The sequence below is a fragment of the Taudactylus pleione genome, unplaced genomic scaffold (assembly GCF_031769625.1).
Source record: "Taudactylus pleione unplaced genomic scaffold, aTauple2 ptg000054l, whole genome shotgun sequence".
Taxonomy (NCBI): domain Eukaryota; kingdom Metazoa; phylum Chordata; class Amphibia; order Anura; family Myobatrachidae; genus Taudactylus; species Taudactylus pleione.
This window is the reverse complement of record NW_028284456.1, coordinates 1,263,312-1,284,373: the sequence shown is the minus strand read 5'-3', so window position 1 is coordinate 1,284,373 and position 21,062 is coordinate 1,263,312. Positions and strand designations below refer to the sequence as shown.

General features: G+C 44.8%; 1 protein-coding gene across 1 annotated transcript in view; it reads left to right on the top strand.

The window, feature by feature from the left end:
• COBL (cordon-bleu WH2 repeat protein) overlaps positions 1-21,062 on the top strand; it is a 440,790-nt gene that overhangs the window by 263,402 nt on the left and 156,326 nt on the right. The window contains exons 10-12 of the mRNA XM_088464406.1: positions 2,721-2,734; positions 5,434-5,464; positions 14,994-15,167. Coding sequence (XP_088320532.1) covers positions 2,721-2,734; positions 5,434-5,464; positions 14,994-15,167 — 219 coding nt within the window. The remainder of the gene's footprint in view (positions 1-2,720; positions 2,735-5,433; positions 5,465-14,993; positions 15,168-21,062) is intronic.

Here is a 21,062-nt window from a genome sequence, read left to right as displayed (position 1 = left end):
CATTAAGAGTTAAGTAAGGTGACTTATTGTAAACCACATGTTTTTATTTTCCTTTCTTCTAATTCAGTGAAATGGAAAATAACTATGAAGGCTTAAAAATGCAAGACTGTTATATAATACTTGTTGCAGGAATGTCCTGTGACCTGCAAACTTAATTTGTTCTAGAGAAATAGGTTTGTCACCTCGCAATATTTAGAGATTTACATGCATTAATTATAATGATACTGTACATGTTGGAAACAGGAAAAAGTGAAAACTTTCACTTCTCTGGGAAGCACAGAGCTGAGCCTACTTTTTTGGTAGGGAACAGATAATTGATCCAACTTTTAGAATAGGGATCAGGTAGATTTTTTTTTCCTTGGTCCATGGTTAAGGTGAGTACCTTATTTAGTAGAGGCTGCATTTCCTTGAGCAAGAAAACAACATATTGTGTAAACTATTTCAATGGTATACTGTAAAGGTGCCTACACACTTGGCAATATTTTACACGATTTGCCCGATTCCGATGCATTGTGACGACAAATCATGTACAATATGCCCAAATTGTGAGTGTCCACTCACGATCACGATGCCGATGCGCGTCCCCGCAGGTCGTACATCGCATCTTCAGATCTTCCGTGCTGTAGATGCAGATCTGCCAATCTGGGACACGATGCACTGGAAAAAGTTAAGGATGCACGATAGATCGTTTGTCACATTGGACACTTTACACCAAATCGTGTGCAGGCCTGCAGGGAGCTGCCGGGGGAGAGTTCAAGGGAAATCGTACATGATGTTGGATCATGAGCACATTGCCAAGTGTGTAGGCACCTTAAGTCTGATCTCTAATGACCACTCGTCTGTGGTGATCTGTTACCACACAAGTAGGGTGACTCTGAGTTTAAGGCAGAGTTTCCCAAACCCTGCCATTACAGTCCAGGTTTTAAGGATATCCATGCTTGAGCACAGGTGACTTTAGTACCTCAGTCAATTTGATTTAATCATCTTGACTCAAGCATAAATATCCTTAAAACCTGGAATGTAATGGTAGAGTTTGGAACGAAGGGAAGAAAGTGGTAATCTTACCATAATTTGTTCTTTCTTTAAAAGAAGTCATGTTACTTGATATTTCTCATCTTGCACTTGGGGTCTGTGTGCAACACCTCCTCTTTGGGACCTTTCAGAGCCTTAGTCATTAAGGTCCAGCCTTTCCGTTATTAGAAATCTCACGTACCCTGGTGAATGGGTTCCCTGATTATTTCTTGACCTGTTTAAGGTTGCAAAAATAATTAAGTGCCTTATGGTGGGTTTATCTTTTCAAGAAACTGAAACTCCAATAAATCTAAATCAACCAAATTGGAGAAATCTAGATATTTATGGGCCAGATCTGCAAATCCTGCTCTGTATAGTCACCAAGGTCAGCGGCTGTTGGTAATATAATTAATGGCCTGGTGAGGGTAGCTGTGCTGATAGCTTTGACCATGTCAAAGAGGCTACCAGAGACTCCAGAGAGCAAACAGATTTGCCTTTTCTTGACTGCTTTGCACAAACAGTAATGGTTCATCATGGGGAAAACATTGTGGTTCATAGTACGATGATCCCTTATTCTAACTGCGAGCACAATAATTATGCCAGCTGCAGTGTTAAATGTGCTTGAACATTCATCCCTGGGGCAAGGTTTTATTAAAGCATTTTTACTTGCTACCTTGTGTTTTGTGTTTGTCTCTGTGAATACCCTGAGCATGGAGAAGACAAAGGCAACGTGTAAACTTATTTCCAGAGTTTGAGGTAGAAGAAAGTAAAACCTGCATGACAGGTTTATTTTTTTTCCTTTTTCTTTTAGTTGTCTTCTTGTTTATATTTAGGGTTTTGTAAAGTTGTAAAGAGTCTGTCACAGTGGCATAGCGTCTTCCATCTATATTTATTTATTAACAGTTTATTTTATAGTGCAACATATTCCGTTGCACTTCACAATTGGAACCATTAATAGAACAAAACTGGATAATAGGAGACAGACATAGAAGTTGGAAGGCCCTGCTCGCAAGCTTACAATCTATAGGGAAATAGGCATTGATACACAAGGATAAGTGCTACCTATTGCACATTGGCCCAGCCACATTGCAGAGGTTCTTGGTGGGCTGTATGATCCAGTCACACAGGAATGTAGGCCAAAGGTCAGGAGGATGTGAACAAAAGAAATGGTGTGAGGTTATGTGTGGACTGTGAGAGGAGATGTAATTAGATATAGACGCTATGAAGGTTATGTGGGCGGTTCTGGAATCTGATAAGCTTGTATGAAGAGGTGAGTTTTCATGGAACACTTGAAGGTTTGGAGACTAGAGGAAAGTCATTGTGCATGGGAGGGTATTCCACAGAGTGGGTGCAACCTGAAAAAAGACTTGTAACCATGAATGCGAGCAAGTAATGCGTGTTGATGAGAGACGTAAATCGGGTTGGGAGACATTTAGAGATAAGTGAAGAGATGTATGTTGGTGTGGTTAGGATAATAGCCTTATGTGTAAGTAAAAGTATTTTGTATTGAATACAGTAGAAAACTGGTAACCAATGGAGGGACTGACAGAACAGCACAGCAGACGAACATTTGATGAGGAAGATCAGCCTTGCAGCTGCATTCATAATGGATTGTAGTGGTGAGAACCTGTTTTTGGGAAGACCAGTAAGGAGACTATTGCAATAGTCATTGTGGGAGATAATGAGTGCATGGATTAGAGTTTTTGCAGTGTCTTGTGGACTTGTGTAAGATATGGTCGATTGAATGTGGGGAACAAAGGACAGTTCAGAGTCAAGGATGACACCTACAGTAGGCAGCGAGCTTGTGGGCAATGGTGGATTGTCAAGTTATCAACAGTGATAGAGAGATCAGGTTGGTAACTACTATTGGCCAGTGGAAATATAATTCTGTTTTGGAAATATTAAGTTTGAGGTGGTGAGATGACATCCAAGACGAAATGGCAGAAGGACAGTCAGTGACGCTGACCAATACAGATGGTGACAAATCTGGGGAGGATAGGTAGAATTGATTATCATCCACATACAGATGATACTGAAATCCAAAAGAGCTGATTAGTTTGCCAAGAGAGGTGGTATAGATTGAGAAAAGTAGAGGACCTAAGGCTGAGCCATACGGTACTCCAACTGATAGAGGTAGCGAAGAGGAGGCAGAATCAGAAAAACGAACAGTGAAAGAGCGATCAGATAGGTAGGATGAGAACCAAGAAAGGGCTGTGTCCTTAAGACCTATTGTAGTGTTTGTATGAGAAGAGAGTGGGGAATAGTGTCAAAAACAGCAGAGAAATCTAGAAGAATAAGAAGCGAGTAATGGCCTTTAGCCTTGGCAGTGACCAGATCATTTACTACCTTAGAATAAATAGAGGAGTCCGCACTAGTGGTGAGAGAAATGGTAATGAATAATGCCTAATACAATTAGATTAGGTCAAAAATGAACAAAACAATGTAATGATCTATCACACATTTTAACAAAAAATTCTGGATGACTCTAATGTTGGTGGTGCACACATAGAAAAAAGACAAATAAGCCTTTGTTGGGGCACTCTTAGAAAGGAAATGTAATGAAAGTTAATGAACAGAATTATATGAAATTAAAACTTTTAATAGTCAACTTGGTAAGATAAATACTCTTCAGTTAGGTAACTCACATGAAAAACAATACATATTGTGAACAAACGAAAACAACATAAATGTTGCAATCAGCATACAATAAGAAAACAATTTTTGGTACCTGTATATATAATATGATATATCATGTATATGTATTTGTTTTTCATGTGAGTTACCTAACTGAAGAGTATTTATCTTACCAAATTGACTATTAAAAGTTAAGTTTTAATTTAATATAATTCTGTTAATTTAGTTTCAATACATTTCCTTTCTAAGAGTGCCCCAACAAAGGCTTTTGTCTTTTTTCTAGTTTTTGCTCTTTGCATAACTATTTATTATACATTTACTACCTTAGTCAGTGTTGTCTCTGTGGAGTGTTGGGAACAAAAGCCTGATTGAAGTGGGTCCAATAAGTTGTGTGAGTTAAAGTGTGTGAGGCGGGTGTAGACAAGTCTCTCAAGTAGCTATGAGAGGCATGGGAGTTGGGACGGTAATTTGAGAGTGTTAGGGGTAAATTTACTAAGAATCAGGATTGACCCGATTTGCAAAGTGATTAATCTCAGTCTAAATCGCCGGAACTCGAGTGTTTTTTTTTTTCCCTTTTTTTCAAAATTTACCAACAGGCGATTTGAGGCTAAACGAGTTTGCCAATGGTGATGTAGGTCAAGATTCTCGGGTGATTTGTAAGCAAGCTCGAGTGAGTCATCTCACCCGAGATTGCAGTGATTTCTCTCTGCACAACTCTCCTTAGCAAGCAGCCTGCACATATCAGTGAGATATGTGTAAGCTGCTTGTGTTGTACCTGTAAAAATGGGTTAGGGCCGTTTTCAATTTGGAGTGAAAAGCCATTTTCGGCGAAACTATTTCTCTGATGACGTCATTGCCAATTTTATCCCGTATTCAATTTCCCTGACTTTTCCCCAGTGCGAAAAGTTTGCACATTGTAACCAGCGGTAAAGTATCGGCAATAGATGCCCGGCGGAAAAAAGTGCAGAATTGGGGTTTTGGGCTGCAAACTTGCGGGGTCCACCCTAAACCCTTTCTACACCCCCCTTGACGCTAACTGTGTCAAAACGCAAAAAATAACACAAAGAACACCCCAAAAAATAACTGAAAAAATGGGCAAAAAAAAGGTTGTGGTACAAATTCAAAAACTAGCAAAATAGCCTCTGGAGGTGGGTCTGGAAGTATGGGGGATGTTTTTTTTTTATTGCAGGTGCTTGCTGAAGGTGCGTTTTATTTGTGCACTTTAAAGTTTTATTTTAGTGACTTTGAACTATGCTAGTACCCATTTTCATGTACCCCAAATTTGATGGGAATACTTATTTTCCCAAAAATAAATTGCAAAAATGTATTCTTCATCACTTGCTCAATGACGCAAAATAGCGCTGATTGAAACCATTTAAAAACCCCAAATACCTTTAGCAGGGCTATTCGGGGGTAACCATAGTGATCCCCCCATGTCAAGACATCTTTAGGGGGGTGCTAAGGTTTCATGGGAGCAGCTCGCTGATTGGCTGTGTGCGGTCAGCCTGTCTCCCCCATAGACTTCAATGGAGAGAAATCTCCATTGAAGTCTATGCTGGGAACAGCTACATTGTATAATTGATGTAACCCAACGCCCTAGGGTGCCGGGGATAGCCCCGGGCTATTAGCCTAGGACAGGTGTGCCCTGGAGAGGGGGACCCCTTTATTGGAGGGGTCCCCAACTCCCCAGGGATCCCTGGCCTGGGCTGACAAGCGGTCAGGGCTGATGCTGCGGCTGGGGGGCCCGGTAAAAGAACACCCCTGGGTGTGGCATCAGTCCCCCTCTAGAAAGGGTCTGGACCTGGTTTTAAATGTAGGGGTAACCTCACGCCAATTTGTTTATCCCTATATTTAAAACCAGCTCTGTCCCTGCTGCCTGGTGCTGGTTCTTAAATTACAGTGAAACCCTACACATTTGTTTTCCCTATAATTTTAAGAACCAGGACGGGTTGGCAAGTCCGGGGTGCTGGTTAGTCTTTTGGGGAGGGACCTCAAGTAACTTTTTTTAGAAAATTAACCCTATTTTAACCATTTACAGAAAAATTAACCCTATTTTAACCATTTACAGAAATAAACATACACAAATCACAATGATTTGTGTATGTTTCTGACCATCTCGCAGCTCAGGGGGTTGAGAGTTTGAAAAGTGATTTGGACATCTCACCTGAGCTTGTCATCCCGATTCTTAGTAAATTTGAGAGATGTATGTTTTAGGTGAAAAGTGCTTCCAATTTGGCCCGATGGTGATTTCATTCAAGATTGCTATCTCACCCGAGTTTTACGAGTGAGATGAGAGAAATCTCTCTCTAACTCACCCGACTTTTGCCTTTAGTAAATATGCAAGCAGGAAAAAAATGAATAAATCACCCAAGATGGTCATCTCAACCTATCTCGATACTTAGTAAATTTACCCCTTAGGGTCAGAAATGTGTTTTTTTCAGATTGGGAGTAATTACTACGTGCTTGAACAGTGATGATCTTCAAGCTGAAGAAATAACAAGAGATATGGTAAGAACTTACCTTTGTTATCTCTGTTTCTACGAAGTCCATAGGGTCCACAGGGTTGACCTTGGGGTATAGCTGGATCTGGATCCATGGGCACCACGCAGTTAAAGCTTTAGCTGCTCCCAGGATGCACTTGGGTCCGTCCTCTATACCCCGCCCCCGGCCACAGCACCTCAGTTGGTAAGCAGCCAAGGCCGGAGGAGGAGACTAAACAGAGAGAAGGAAGACTGGAACACACAAGAAACCATACTCACAGAAATGGGAGACGGAAAACCGGTGACCAGACACACAGCCCATTTGAAGCCAGGTGCGTCAGGGCGGGCGCCCTGTGGACCCTATGGACTTCGTAGAAACAGAGATAACAAAGGTAAGTTCTTACCATATCTCTTGTTTTCTACTTCAGGGTCCATAGGGGGTCCACAGGGTTGACCTTGGGGATGTCCCAAAGCAGTACAACTAAGGGCGGGGACGCTCCTGTGCTGAAAGGAGTACCCGGCGCCCAAAGGATGCATCCTGAGAGGCAAAGGTGTCAAACGCATAGAACCTCAAAAACGTTTGAATTGAAGACCAAGTGGCCGCCTTACACAGCTGAACAGCAGAAGCGCCACGTCTAGCAGCCCAAGAGGGACCCACAGAACGAGTGGAGTGAGCATTAACAGAGGCTGGCACAGGTAAGCCCTCCTGTGCATAAGCCTCACAAATAACGGAACGAAGCCAACGGGCTAACGTTTGTTTGTTGGCAGGCCAACCCCTCTTGTGAAAACCAAAGAGGATAAACAAGGAATCAGACTTCCTAACCGAAGCCGTCCGGTCTACATAAATTCTAAGCGCCCGGACCACATCTAAGGAAGTCTCACCAGCTGAAAGATCAGGGGACTGAAAAGCTGGCACAACAAGTTCCTGATTAATATGGAACTTCGAGACCACTTTGGGCAAATACTCAGGACGAGTGCGGAGCACCGCTCTGTCCTGGTGAAAAATCAGGAAAGGAGGGCGACAGGAAAGCGCCCCCAATTCAGACACCCTCCTGGCCGAAGCAATTGCCAGGAGAAAAACCGTCTTAAATGTCAGCCACTTGAGCTCCACCGCCTCAAGAGGCTCAAACGGAGGACCCTGCAGGACCCGTAGCACCACCGCCAAGTCCCAAGGAGCCACAGGAGGCACAAAGGGAGGCTGGATCCTGAGAACACCTTGGAAAAAGGTGTGAACGTCTGGTAGTATTGCAATCCGCCGTTGAAACCACACGGACAAGGCGGACACATGAACCTTCAGAGATGCAAGGCGTAAGCCGAGATCCAATCCTGACTGAAGAAATTCCAAGATCCTAGAAACTCGGAACACCTGAGGATCATAATGTCTGGACTCACACCACTGAAAGTAAGTGTGCCACACTCTGTGATAAATCCGTGCTGAAGCAGGCTTGCGTGCCCTGAGCATGGTACCAATAACCGAACTGGAGAAGCCCCGAGACCTCAAGACGGCTGTCTCAAGAGCCACGCCGTCAAAGACAGCTGACCCAGATCCGGGTAAAGGCAGGGCCCCTGAGACAACAGGTCCCGACGCTGAGGAAGAAGGTACGGAGCGTCGATGGAGAGGCTCCTGAGATCGGAGTACCAAGGACGTCTGGGCCACGCCGGAGCTACCAGCACGAGCATGCCGCCATCCTGCTTGAATTTCCGCAGAACCCGAGGAAGCAGGGATATCGGAGGAAACAGATACGCCAGGTGAAACGTCCATTTCACCGACAGCGCGTCCACCAGACTTGCACCTGCGTCTCTTGTCCTTGACCCGTAAACGGGCAACTTGTGATTGTGACGGGAGGCCATCAAGTCCAGCTCCGGCAGTCCCCACCTGTCCACCAGTAGCTGAAACACCTCTGGGTGAAGCGACCATTCCCCGGGATGCACGTCGTGACGGCTGAGGAAGTCCGCCTCCCAATTGAGGACTCCGGGGATGAAGACCGCCAAGATCGCTGGAATGTGACCCTCCGCCCAAGTCAGGATACGAGACACCTCCGACATCGCTGCCTGACTGCGAGTTCCGCCTTGGTGATTGATATACACCACCGTGGTGGCGTTGTCGGACTGCACCTGTACCGCCCTTCCGTGAAGAGCGGGGCCGGACGACTGCAGGGCCCTGTATACTGCCCGCAGTTCCAGGATGTTGATGGGGAGAAGTGCTTCTTCCGCTGACCAACGACCCTGAAGCGACAAAGAGCCGGTCACTGCCCCCCAACCCCGGAGACTGGCATCCGTCGTGAGCAGGACCCAGTCCGGGATCCAAAATGGGCGCCCCTCGACCAGATGAGCTGTCTGAAGCCACCAAGCCAAAGATAGCCGAATGTCCGGAGACAACACCAGCACCTGAGAGCGGATCCGGTGAGGTAACCCGTTCCATTCTGATAGAATCAGCCCCTGCAGGGGCCGGGAATGGAACTGGGCAAATTCCACCATGTCGAATGTCGACACCATGGACCCCAGAACTCTCATAGCCGAATGGACCGACAGGCGGCAACGGCTCAGGCAACTGCGTATCCGCAGCTGTAGGGAGGCGACCTTCTCCGGAGTCAGGAAGATCCTTTGCTGACGCGAATCCAGCAGGGCTCCCAAATGAACCATCCGCTGTGATGGAATCAGGGAGGACTTTTTCCAATTTATCAACCACCCGTGTGCTTGCAGGCAAGCGATCGTCAGGTGGAGATGTTGAAGCAGTACCTCCGGGGAGCTCGCCAGCAACAGGAGGTCGTACATTCTGGTTCCGAAGATGTGCGGCCATGACCGCCATAATCTTCGTGAACACCCTCGGTGCCGTGGAGAGACCAAAGGGTAGCGCCCGGAACTGATAGTGGTGTTGAAGGATAGCGAACCTCAGATACCGCTGGTGTGAAGATGCTATCGGAACATGGAGGTAGGTGTCCTGGATGTCCAGGGACACCATGTAATCCCCCGGTTCCATCGCCAGAATGATGGAACGTAACGTTTCCATCCTGAACTTGGGAACTCTGAGGAATTTGTTCAGAGACTTCAAGTTGAGGATAGGGCGATGAGAACCATTGGGTTTCTGCACCAGAAACTGAGATGAATAATACCCCGTCCCTCGTTGTGATAGAGTAACGGGAACAATGACCCCTGCTTTCAGCAAGGACTCTACAGCCTCCTGAACCTGTAACGCCTTGGTCTTGTCCTGAGAAGGACTTGTGCAGAAAAACTGGTGGGGTGGTCTGTGCCGAAAAGACAGGGCGTACCCCTGGGAGACCACTTCTCGAACCCAGGCATCCGTGGTGGTATTGTGCCAGCACTGGGCAAATAGAAGAAGTCGGCCTCCCACTCTGAGGTCCCCCAGAGGGAGGCCCGTCCCATCAGGCCGCAGGTTTATCTTCCTGCTTGGAAGAAGGGCGCCGAGCACTCCAGGCTTGCTTCTTGGGTTTAGTGGCCGTCTTACTCGCAGACTGTCTCGGGAAGGACTGACCTTTCGCCTTACCCTGAACCCGAAAGGAACGAAAAGCCGAACTCCGAACCTTAGCAGGCAGTGCCGCCGAAGGGAGGAAGGCCGACTTGGATTTAGCCAGGGTGTCCACTATTTTGTCCAAGTCTGGACCAAATAGTAATTCCCCATTGAAAGGTAAGGCCTCCAGACCTTTCTTTGAATCAGAGTCCGCTCTCCAGGACCGCAACCATAAGGATCGGCGGGCAGACACCGCTGCAGCCGATACCCGCGAGGTCAGCAGACTAGCATCTAAAGAAGCTTCTCCAATGTAAGAAGCAGCGTCCCTCATTTGTCCCAACAACGCCCGCTGGACATCCGGAGCGTCGTCCGGGAAGGTATCTTCCAATGCATTGGCCCACCCCTCAATGGCCTTGGCCACCCAGGAGATGGCCATGGACGGTCGGGCCACCGCCCCGGAGAGGGAGTAAATAGACTTTAAGCAAGTCTCAACTTTCCCGTCCGTGGGATCCTTCAGCGAGGATATCGACGGTAATGGTAAGGTGGCGCCCCGAGTTAAACGGGTGACATGGGAATCCACCGCCGGTGGAGTTTCCCATTTTTTACAATGTGCCTCAGGGAAGGGGTAATTAGAAGCCAACCGCTTCTGAGGAAGGAATCTCTTACTGGGCGCCTGCCAAGCTACCGCCATATGATCCGTCAACTGATCCGACAGGGGAAACACCGCAGAAGCCACCTTAGTTTTTTTGAAACTAGGAAACTTCGACTTAGGAACCGGTGCCTCATCCTCTATAAGAAGAATTGCTCGCACCGCCCTAACTAGTGCTCGCACATTAATGGACGACTTGGTATCCATTTCCTGGACCGAGGCGTCCGAGTCAGTGTCATCAGGGACCTCCCCATCATCTGAGGAACCCTCTGAGTCCGATACCTGAGCAGCCCGTGTCATGAGTGGGCGTTTTGAAATCCTAGAAGGCATGTCAGTCTGCAACATTGACTGAAAAGCCGAGGAAGCGGCCGCCAAATTTTGCACGGAGTTGGAGAGCACATCCACCCAGGGTGGAGGAGTCACCATAGGGGCCTGAAAAGGTACCACAGGCTGCTGCGGCACAGGGGAAGCCTGTATATACATAGGCAACCCCGCATAGGGACCCACCGACTGAGACCCAGGAGGACTCCGCAATAACTGCGGGACACCCGGGGAATGGGGGATGGTCGGCTGGGGCAACGACCTAGTAGGGAGAGCAGTCGGGACCGACAGACGGTCCGCAATAGACACCAGCACTTGAGAAAACATCGCCCACGGTGGTTCCTGCGCCAGAGAAGGTCTGGATGGGCCAGGAGCCACCTGGCATCGACTACACAGGCCATCCTGTGACAAATCCTCCCTATCTACTCCTGCAGAACAGCGTCCGCAGGAGGCCAACACCGGAGCCACTGAGCGCTTCAACCTCCTCGTCTGACATGACAGAATATATTATATAGTCAAAAAATATATCTGGCAACAGGGCAGAAGAAAACGCACTCACCGGTGTGCTAAACAACAGCCCACAATACGGCACTGTGTAGCACACAACTGTATGTGACGGACCTCACAAATACGTGATCTATATAAGTGAGGTCAGTAGAAACGCCCCTCCCCCACACACCTGTAGGGCTTGTAGGAGAAGTAAAGGGATAGGTATAAGCTGACAGTAAGCGGAAAATAAGCACAGACAGGCAGCACTAGCAAAAGTCACATACCATGCAGGAAGATATACTCACTGCACCTTTCCACTACAATCAACCTGCCCAGATTCAGTGTCTGGGAGGGCTATAGTGCTGTGTACGCTGTCCTTAATCAGGGGAGAGGTACACAGGGGGACCGGTCCGCGTGCTCCCTGAAGATCTGCGCTGCCACTGTGAGAAAATGTCCGCTGGAGACCTCAGAGGAGTAGCTGCAGCTCAGCGACGCCAGACTCCGTGCTGAAAGGCGCGCTGAGCTGAGGGGAGGAGCCGCTAAACAGGGAAGGCTTCCTCCCCTGGCTAGCATATTAACCCCAGGGCTTGCCGGCATCCCGCTTGCCATATATCCCTGGTGGTCTAGTGGTCCCACGGGTTATTCCTCCTCAGAGGGGGAGCCGGCCGCCACCGCTAGCAGCCCCCGGTCTGTCCCCTAGGACCGGGGGCAAAGGACTGCATCTGCAGGCAAAACCCGCGAGCCGCCGCTAATCGGCGACTCGCGGCTTACCTTGTCCCCGGCGACTCCAGCAGCAGTCCAGGGAGGGACCCAGAGTCCGGCTAGTACGGACTCTGGCCTCCCGCCGTGATCCCCAGTGCAGTACTGGCGTCGCGGCGCCAGCGGGGAAGGAGAGCGGCAGCGTGGGCGTCTGCATAGACAGCCCGTCGCTGCCACACTAGAGCCTCTGTTTTAAAATAAAAATCTAACAGTCTCTTTTTTTTTTTTTTTAAATAAAAATAGAAAGCTTTTGGGGGCTGCTCCTGCAGCCCCCCTGCGCAGGTGACCCGACTCCGGCCGGGCACCAACTCAAACTGAGGTGCTGTGGCCGGGGGCGGGGTATAGAGGAGGACGGACCCAAGTGCATCCTGGGAGCAGCTAAAGCTTTAACTGCGTGGTGCCCATGGATCCAGATCCAGCTATACCCCAAGGTCAACCCTGTGGACCCCCTATGGACCCTGAAGTAGAAAATGTAATTGATGGGCCATGTGATTATGGGCATGCATGTGTCCGCACCACCTGCTCAGTGCTTGGTATGGAAGAAATCATGTACTTTCTCTTCCCCTTGCCTTCAGAGTGTAATGTAAGGCTTGCTACCTAAGAACAAAATAGGTGGCAGCATGATCATTTTCACTTCTTTATAGCAAATTGATGTAATTTACAATGGATCTGTGTACTGCTAATGCTCCTGCTGTCTGCAGCTGGCATAATACTCATTTGATAATACAAGGGGGAATACGATTATGCAATACACATGAACGATCATATCATTAGATGTAAATTCTTTTCAGTCCACACATATTCCAGTTTTGTGCATCCTTAGGTGGGTATAATGCACAGAACTGACCCTGAGCATAGGCCATAGGGCGCCATTGCTTCTGGGGGAAGTCCAATGGTCAAGCACACACACACATGAACACGTAGTTAAAAGGGTGTAAACTAAATTCTTGCCTAGGACACTAATTTGGTCATCTCTGGCTAATAAGTCAACAATTTTTACATATAAAACACTTATTATTTCCTTATTTAAAAACGGAGATGTAAGATTTATAATTAAAAGGAACACTTTCTCTGTGACTAAACATAGATTATTACACTTATTCTGTACAATTTAAACTAAACTTCTAAACTATCTGGATATTAAAAGCACATAATCAATGGTATATATTCGGGAAGCCGGTGGACGCAATGCTGACCGCTGGCTTCCCGACTGCTTAAACCAGGCGAGGGTTAAATGACAGGTGTCTAAATCTAGATGCCTGTCATTTTACAGACGCCGGGAGACCGGCACCCAGTATCCCGATCGAAGGGATGCCGGGCGCGGACAGCCGCGCAGAGATGGAGGATTGGGTTTAGGGCACCCGGGGGGACTTAGGGTTAGGCACCCCCCCTGGTTGGTTAGGGTCAGGCTAGGGGAAGGGGGGGTTAGGGTTAGGTACCCCCGGGGGGAGGTTAGGGTTAGGCACCCCCGCGGGGGACTTAGGTGTAGGCGGCGGGGAAGGGGGGGTTTGGTTTAGGCACTTAGAGGGGGGATTAGGGTTAGGCACAGGGGGGGGGGAGGTTAGGCAACCTATAGGAGGGTTAGGGTTAGGGGGTAGAATTAGGATAGTTTATACTTACCTTTAGGACGATCAGGATTTCCTCCTCTGTCGGCCATGCTGCTGGCGGTAAATCATACCGAATGCATAATCAATATGGCTCTGTGTCCAGAGCCAGACTGATGATGCTACAATTCAGAGAATATTCATAATACAGCTGTCACTGGTAGATCATTCTATACCGTGTTTCCCCGATAATAAGACACTGTCTTATTTTTTTTTTTGGTCAAAAAAACGCCATAGGGCTTATTTTCGGGGTAGGGCTTATTTTAATTAACATTGACAGCATCATGCCCTCAGTCCCGCTTTTATCCCCATCATGCCCTCAGTCATGCTTTTATCCCCATCATGGCCACAGCCCTGCTTTACAATTATTTACTTACCATAATTTTTTTTTACATTTTTTTTGTTAGGGCTTATTTTCGGGGTAGGGCTTATTTTGGACCGTTTTTCAAAAGTAAGGGTAGGGCTTATTTTTGGGGTAGGTCTTATTATCGGGGAAACACGGTAGTTAGACACATGATAGCTCAGTGTGAAAAGAAGGGAAAATCACATCAAAACTCCTTTTTTAAAAGCAGGAGAGCTGGATATGCTTAAAACCTGGACTGTAATGGCGGAGTTTGGGAATCTCTGGTTTTACAGATCGAAGGGAAGAAGGTGGTAATCTTACAATAATTCTTTGAAAGAGGTCCTGTTATCTGATATACTTGGGGTCTGTGTGCAACACCTTCACTTTGGGACCTTTCAGAGCCTCAATTATTTTGGACACATGTTATTTGGCTGTTTTTGAAGAATAAAAACCTTAGATTGATGAGATAAAAAAGTAGACCCATTTCTCTACCCATGCTTTCCTACCCTGTATGTGCTGTTGTGAAGTACCAATACTGACTGACAAAAGTGCGCCAATTAGTGATGGAGCTTCTGGATTGTGTTTCTGCTGCCAGAGAAGTGCAATCAGTTACAGGTGAAAAGCCTAACTAGCGGCCTCCCTGCCGCAAGCCTCCTAGTCCAGAACTGCTGATACATACCAAATGCAAGTTTGCAAAAATATATATTTATTATATTATTTCATTTACAGAAACTGCAAAGATATCTCCTTCTTAAAAACAAAGCAAAAAAAAACACTTTCTGGAATCTAAATTATATAAAGTTGGAATCTTTGTTCCACCCTTATCTTGACTTCATGTTTAGGCGAGAGATGAAGGGAAGTGACACTTATGTTACTGCCAGCTTCCTATTTACATAAGCAGTGCTGAAATGTTGGCATCAAAGAGATGGCATAGACCTCTCCTAGGAGTGTTGTTTATCAAGCTGGCTCTTAGATACTGCAAAAAGTTATCCTACCAGATCTAGTAATTAAAGGGATTGCTTTTGATATTGTACTTTAGCATAATGTATTTGACAACTTTTAAAATACTGTATATAATAGTATCTTTTCTGTATTTATGCACAAATCTATAAAATAAGTAAAAACATTACTTTGTCAAATTAAAGTGTGATAGATATAAGAAACTATTATTTATGGGATAAGTTTATACTAAAATTATTTAAATGAAATAACCCATGTATCATCCTTCACATAGGTAATGGACGGCAGGTACCACAAAAACCTCCAAGAGGAACCTCCCGAAGTCCACCCCAATTAATTATTCCCCCACCACCTCCCTACCCGCCACCTGATAATGATATAACGGACCCTCCTGTCTTTGAAAATGGAGCTACTGTAACAGGACCAACCAGACCCATACCTGCTAAACGTAGGTTCTAACCGAACTATGCTTATATGTGCTCCTGTCAGCTCCACTTTACTTCTATATTATTCCCCTTTCCTATAGAGTCTATATGACCACTCTTCCTTTCTTTTTCCTCATACTTTAGCTATAGGGATCTAAATAGATCACTGGAAGGAAACTGCCTTTAGCTCACACTTCCATCAAATCAGAACAGTGATCTTTAAAGACTTCATGGTGGCGATTCAATTGTTTTGGGCACCACAATAATTAATGGGTGCCCAACGTAGCAATTCAATTTGTTTTTTGGGCGCCCATTAATTATCGTGTTTGTTGCGTCCAATTAGACAGCGTATACCAATTGAACCCATCTGAGTCCTGGTAGAAGTGCCAATATGGCCATTTGGGCGCCCCAAACCACAGACTTTTCACACATTTCTGCTTGCCATCTCAGAAGGGGAGGAGCAGAAATGCTGGCGCCAATGGCTGTTCGCTCCCTGAATTGCTCCGTTGGGCATCTGGCACTGACAGCCACCGGCGCTAACAATTGAATCGCTCAGCATATGTCTTCTTATTCCATAGTGTTGATTTTTTATGTGCTTATTATGTCAATTGATTTGTTAAGATAACGTGTACTTATATTATCGATGCAATAAGTATGTTTGCTTTTTATGCAAGTGTAATATACCAGCAAGCTTTATTTAATATTCTTTTATTATGCAGTAATCCAAATTGCCTTGACTAAATCTATCATCTAAAAGGAAATAAAAGAACGCAACATTTTTAAGCTGAGATCAAAAGTATGATATATTATTGCTTTCACAATATATTTTTATCCATATTGACCTATATTGATGCTTTTGCTAATGATTTTGCTCACAAGCTTACATTTACTGGAACTCTAAGGAGGAGATTTAATAAAGATTGGAGAGAGATAAAATTGGAGATTAATAGCACCAACCAATCAGCTCCTAACTATCATTTTGAAACACAGCATGTAAAGTGACAGTTAGGAGATGATTGGTTGGTGCTATTTATCTCCAATTTTATCTCTCTCCAAGCTTTATTAAATCTCCCCCTAAATACTTATCCAGAAACCATGATGAATACTGCACCAACAGTACTGATAGTCCTCATTTTAAATACTGGACACATGCCCCCTTCGGAAAACAAAGATAAAAAATAATTTTCGTTGCCTCGCTGCGTGCTGGGGAGGGGGGTGCTGTGTGCCTCTCAGCCCGGCGTACAGCCAATAGGGGGCGCGATAAGCTGTGTGTAAACAGTTGATGTTATGTAGATGTGCAATTATAGCACTCACCTTTTTTAAATAATTGTACCTTGGACAATATTTCACCATTGACCACCAGTGGTTCAGTGCAACAATGTGATCTCTCTAGACCACCAATTGCCCTGTCATGGCTGAAAATGGGCCAGGGATCACCAAGAAAGGAGATAAATAAAAGACAATAGTGCAAATTGGTTTCGACATGGGCAAAATTTCGATAAAACAGCTTTTGTAGAATTATGAATGCTTTGGGCGTTTATTTAGATCCCGATGTCCCTCAGCATGATTGCACTGTTAATAATACCATTGAATCTTGAGTGTTTATTTCAAAACAAAAATAGAACAAAATGTGAAATACGTCTGGAAGATATTTAAACTCAATATAAACGGACCCTTTTAGTGGCAGAAAAAGATGAAACTAACAATAAAGTTGCATTATAAAAAATTACTTAACAACAAAAGTAGAAATAAATAAATAATGAGATATCAATGTACATAAATCCGATGTTTTCTAGTAAGTATAATCAATTGGAAATCAAAACACTAAAAATAAAATACCAAGTGGTGATATAGAAAACAAAGTATCTAGGTAAGCATTGTGCAGACTCCTATCCACTTCCACAGCCTGAGGATACTTTGTTTTTTGTATTTTGCTTATATCTTATTTCACTTCTTGCTCTGTTTTGCTTTGCAATAACTACTCAAAATGAATTGGTTTTATTAAAAATGCAATCACATTGATGGACATTGGGATCTAAATGAATGTCCAAAATGTGCATAATTCTAAGAAAAGGTAAGTGGAGTTAGAAACTTTGGCCATTTTGAAATTATCTTGCATTTTACCCCTTCCTTGGTGATTTTTGGCCCTCCTTCAGATACAAGTGGGATACCGGTATTCCAGAGATATCACAGCATTCCACTGACAACTACTGGTAGACAATGGTGAAATATTGTTCAAGGCACAACATTTTTTGTAAAGTTGTGAGTGCTATAATTGCATGTCTATATAACAGTTATTGTGTACACACAGTGCACAGTTTGCATTTTTCTTAGTACACATATGGATATCCACTAAATGAGGCTGCTCATTGGATATAAGAAAATATCATTCTCAAGGTCCAGAGACCGCCAGTATATCCCTTACATGTACTGTTCTATGGAGCTTAGTTGACCAGCCTCCTTTATTTTCCCCTTTGCAGCTTTTTTCCTTTTTTCACCACTGATGTTTTTGGAGCGAGTCACCACCAACTATCTAGGTTATTAATTTAGGGCATGTTTAAGCAGTGGACGCTAATGTGATCGCAGCTGCGATTTTGTGTGGAACGCATCTGCAAAAATATTAATGCATCGGAGTAACTACCATAGGTGCAAGGGGTGCAGCTACTATAGGGCCCAGAGCTAATGGGGGACCATCTTCCTTGTCAAAGTTACATGTGTTATATATATTTTTCACAATTGGGTGGTACATAGGGGCCCATACAAACTTTTGCTATGGGGCCCTCAAATACCTAGTTATGCTCCTGTGCTAATGCCTGCCAAAGCACATCTGGCATAAAGACACCCACTGCCGCTTACAGTGAGCCGCAACACGTGTGCGACTTACTGTACATGCATGCGTAATGGCAAATAAATCGCTCAATCTGTGTAAATATCGGCATTACGTCCACTGCTGAATCAGGCCCTTCGTCTATAAGAATATCAATCTCAAATGATTTATCTAAGAGTTTATATCACTATTTGATTGTATTAATTTCATTGGTTAAAAATTATCCTCATTCTGCTTTTTGTTTTAATGTCTTTGGTGGACGTATATCAAGCCTTCTAGGAAGTGGACTAGTGGAGAAGCTGCCCACCTATCATTTTTTAGAATGGACTTGATCAATGCTAGCTGGATGCTGATTTGCTGCTTTGGCTAACTTCTCCACTTGTCCTCTTCTACACTCTTTAGAAGGCTTGATACATCTCCCCCAGAGGTTGCTTTTCTGCTCTCTATGATGTATTTAAGGTGTGTCACCAATGACCTTACATGGATAAGCATTTATTACTGATTGACTGTTGACTGGAAACTCTCAGAAACCGATCACGTTGAATTGCAAAACACTGGAAAATAATTTGTATAATGATTTCCCTGTAACAAATACAGACTTTTCACCTTGCTCAACCTCCGAGATATCATCTGACCTAGAAGTGTTTAATTCTCATCACCTTGAACTCCTTCTAGGTTGTGAACATGATACAGTATGCTCTGTCCTTAGCCAGTTACACAAAATATGATATATGGCTCTCTTTTCCTTGTAAATGAACATGACATCAAATAGCACAATTTATCCCTGCAGCTTGCATTTGTACATGTCTTACAAGAATATGCCATAAAAATTGCACCATAATCTAAAATGATTAATGAATTTAATGCACCTTAGTATTCAATGTCAATCACACATTTCTGTATAGTGTGAACCTTTATTCTCCAGGCCCTGTAGCAAAGTTTAGTGGGGTCCGTTGGTCTGCTCTGGAGGCCAATGCTATGCTCTTCTGATTATGCACAGGGGCCAGGGTGTGTACATTGTAACACTGTTTGGGCTAACAGGTCCAGAACTAAAAGGCCAAACACATCTTTACTTCACATTCCACATCCCTGCACTGAAGAGGAAGAGCAGAGCACCGGCCTCTGGAGCGGATTATCTGTAGCTCCAACCAGAGCCGTAACTAGACTTTTTGGTGCCCTGTGCCAGAAAGAGCATTGGCGCCCCGCTCATTTGTCAAAGGGACATAATGCACCCAAATAAGGGCCATGGCTTCATGGGGAAGGGCCATGGAAGAGATAGGAGAGGCCATGATATGCTGGGGTTGAAATAAGAGGAAGCTAAAAGCAGGAATAATAATAAACAGAAATTTGACAGACCCAAACAGCGCCCCCTGACCTGTGGTGCCCTGTGCGATGGCACCGGCTGCACTACCCTTGCTACAGCCCTGGCTCCAACACTCATTGTTCTGTTAGAGTGTTCTCACTGTAGAGTGCATGGTATCTCTAATGACCACACATTTCTAGTTTTAATTTGAATTATTTTCTTTAAACATGGATTATATAGTGGAATTTACATAGTACATACAAGTTAGGTAATGCAAGACAAACAACAATAACTGAAGTTATATGGGTAAATGTATTAATTGCCTGCAAGTTGCAGGCAGCCGCAAGATTTCATAGATTCAGGACCTCATTCAGAGTCGGTCAAAGCGGCCGCACGGTCGTACGCCACCGATGTTCGCTATACTGCGCATGCGTAAAGTTCGCAATGCGCGTGCGCAAAGTAGCCGCTACGATCAGAAATTTCTCTCTCCTTGAACACAGCCAGGTCGGTTGTTTGAGTGACAGATTGAGGCGTTTGTGGGTGGTAACAGGGGAAGGTGCTTGAAAACGGGGGGGTGGAGATCCGAACGCAGGCGTGCCTAATTATGCGAACGGCGTTTTATGGGAGTGCATACGGTTTATGGGAGTGCATAATTAACAAAGTAGCGTCATGGCACATGTGACATGGGAGGTTTTTACACTGACATGATCGTTGAGCTTAAGAGAGGGTATGGTCAACCTTAAGCTCTACGACCAGTTCCGATGGTCTCGATTATTCCTTATATGCCCGGAGATGACGTGCAATGCGTACGAGAAGGGGGAGTATTTTTTTTAATTCCGGCCGCTTCCTCCCCTTGGTCGGCCAGCTACCGATCCGAACTTAGGGACGCAACTTGCGAGGGAATCATTTGCATATCCGGCCCCTTTTCCCGTACGACCGTGCGGCCTCTTCGACCGACTCAGAATGAGGTCCTTAGTCCCCAGATTTAAAGCAGCAGTATTTTAAAAGGTAAAATTAACTAGATAGATAGCTATGAGATAGATAGATAGAATAGATTTGAAAAGTGCATTGTACATTTTGAATATATGTTACTCTTGCGCTCATCTATCCTGGAAACCATAAGTAAAAAAGCTTTGCAGTCCAGATTCTTTGTGATAATAATGTGATTTAGAGCACCAGGACCATTAATTTCTAAAAGTACTTCCAATACATTTATTTCTTAACAGTTTATTAACAGTTTCTTATATAGCGCAGCAAATTCCGTTGCGCTTTACAATTTGAATCAACATTAACATTATACTGGGTTGTAAAAGACATACATACATACATAAAAGACATACATAAGGGTAAGAGGGCCCTGCTCGCAAGCTTACAATCTATAGGGAAATTGGTGTTGATACACAAGGATAGGTGCTACATATTGCAAATTGGTCCATCCCTATTGCAGATGTTCTTGGTGGGCTGTATAATCCAATCACAGTGGAAAGTTGGCCTAGGGTTAGGAGGATATTAAATTGAAGAAAGAGAAGATGTGATAGGTGTTTACTATAAGAAGAGAGTTAAGGGGCCTATCCAGTAGCGGATCTTTCTGAAAGACAAAAGATTTATCTTTTGAAAATTCCTGGGGCTGCTGTGACAGATATCTGTCATGTACATGACAGATTTTTGAAAACGACGAACGATATTGCATGACATCATTCTGGGAGTGGATTTTTTTTGATGTTTCTATTCATTTTCATTAAAAAATCGTTCGACATTCGTTGTTTACCGCAACAGATATTTCTAAAA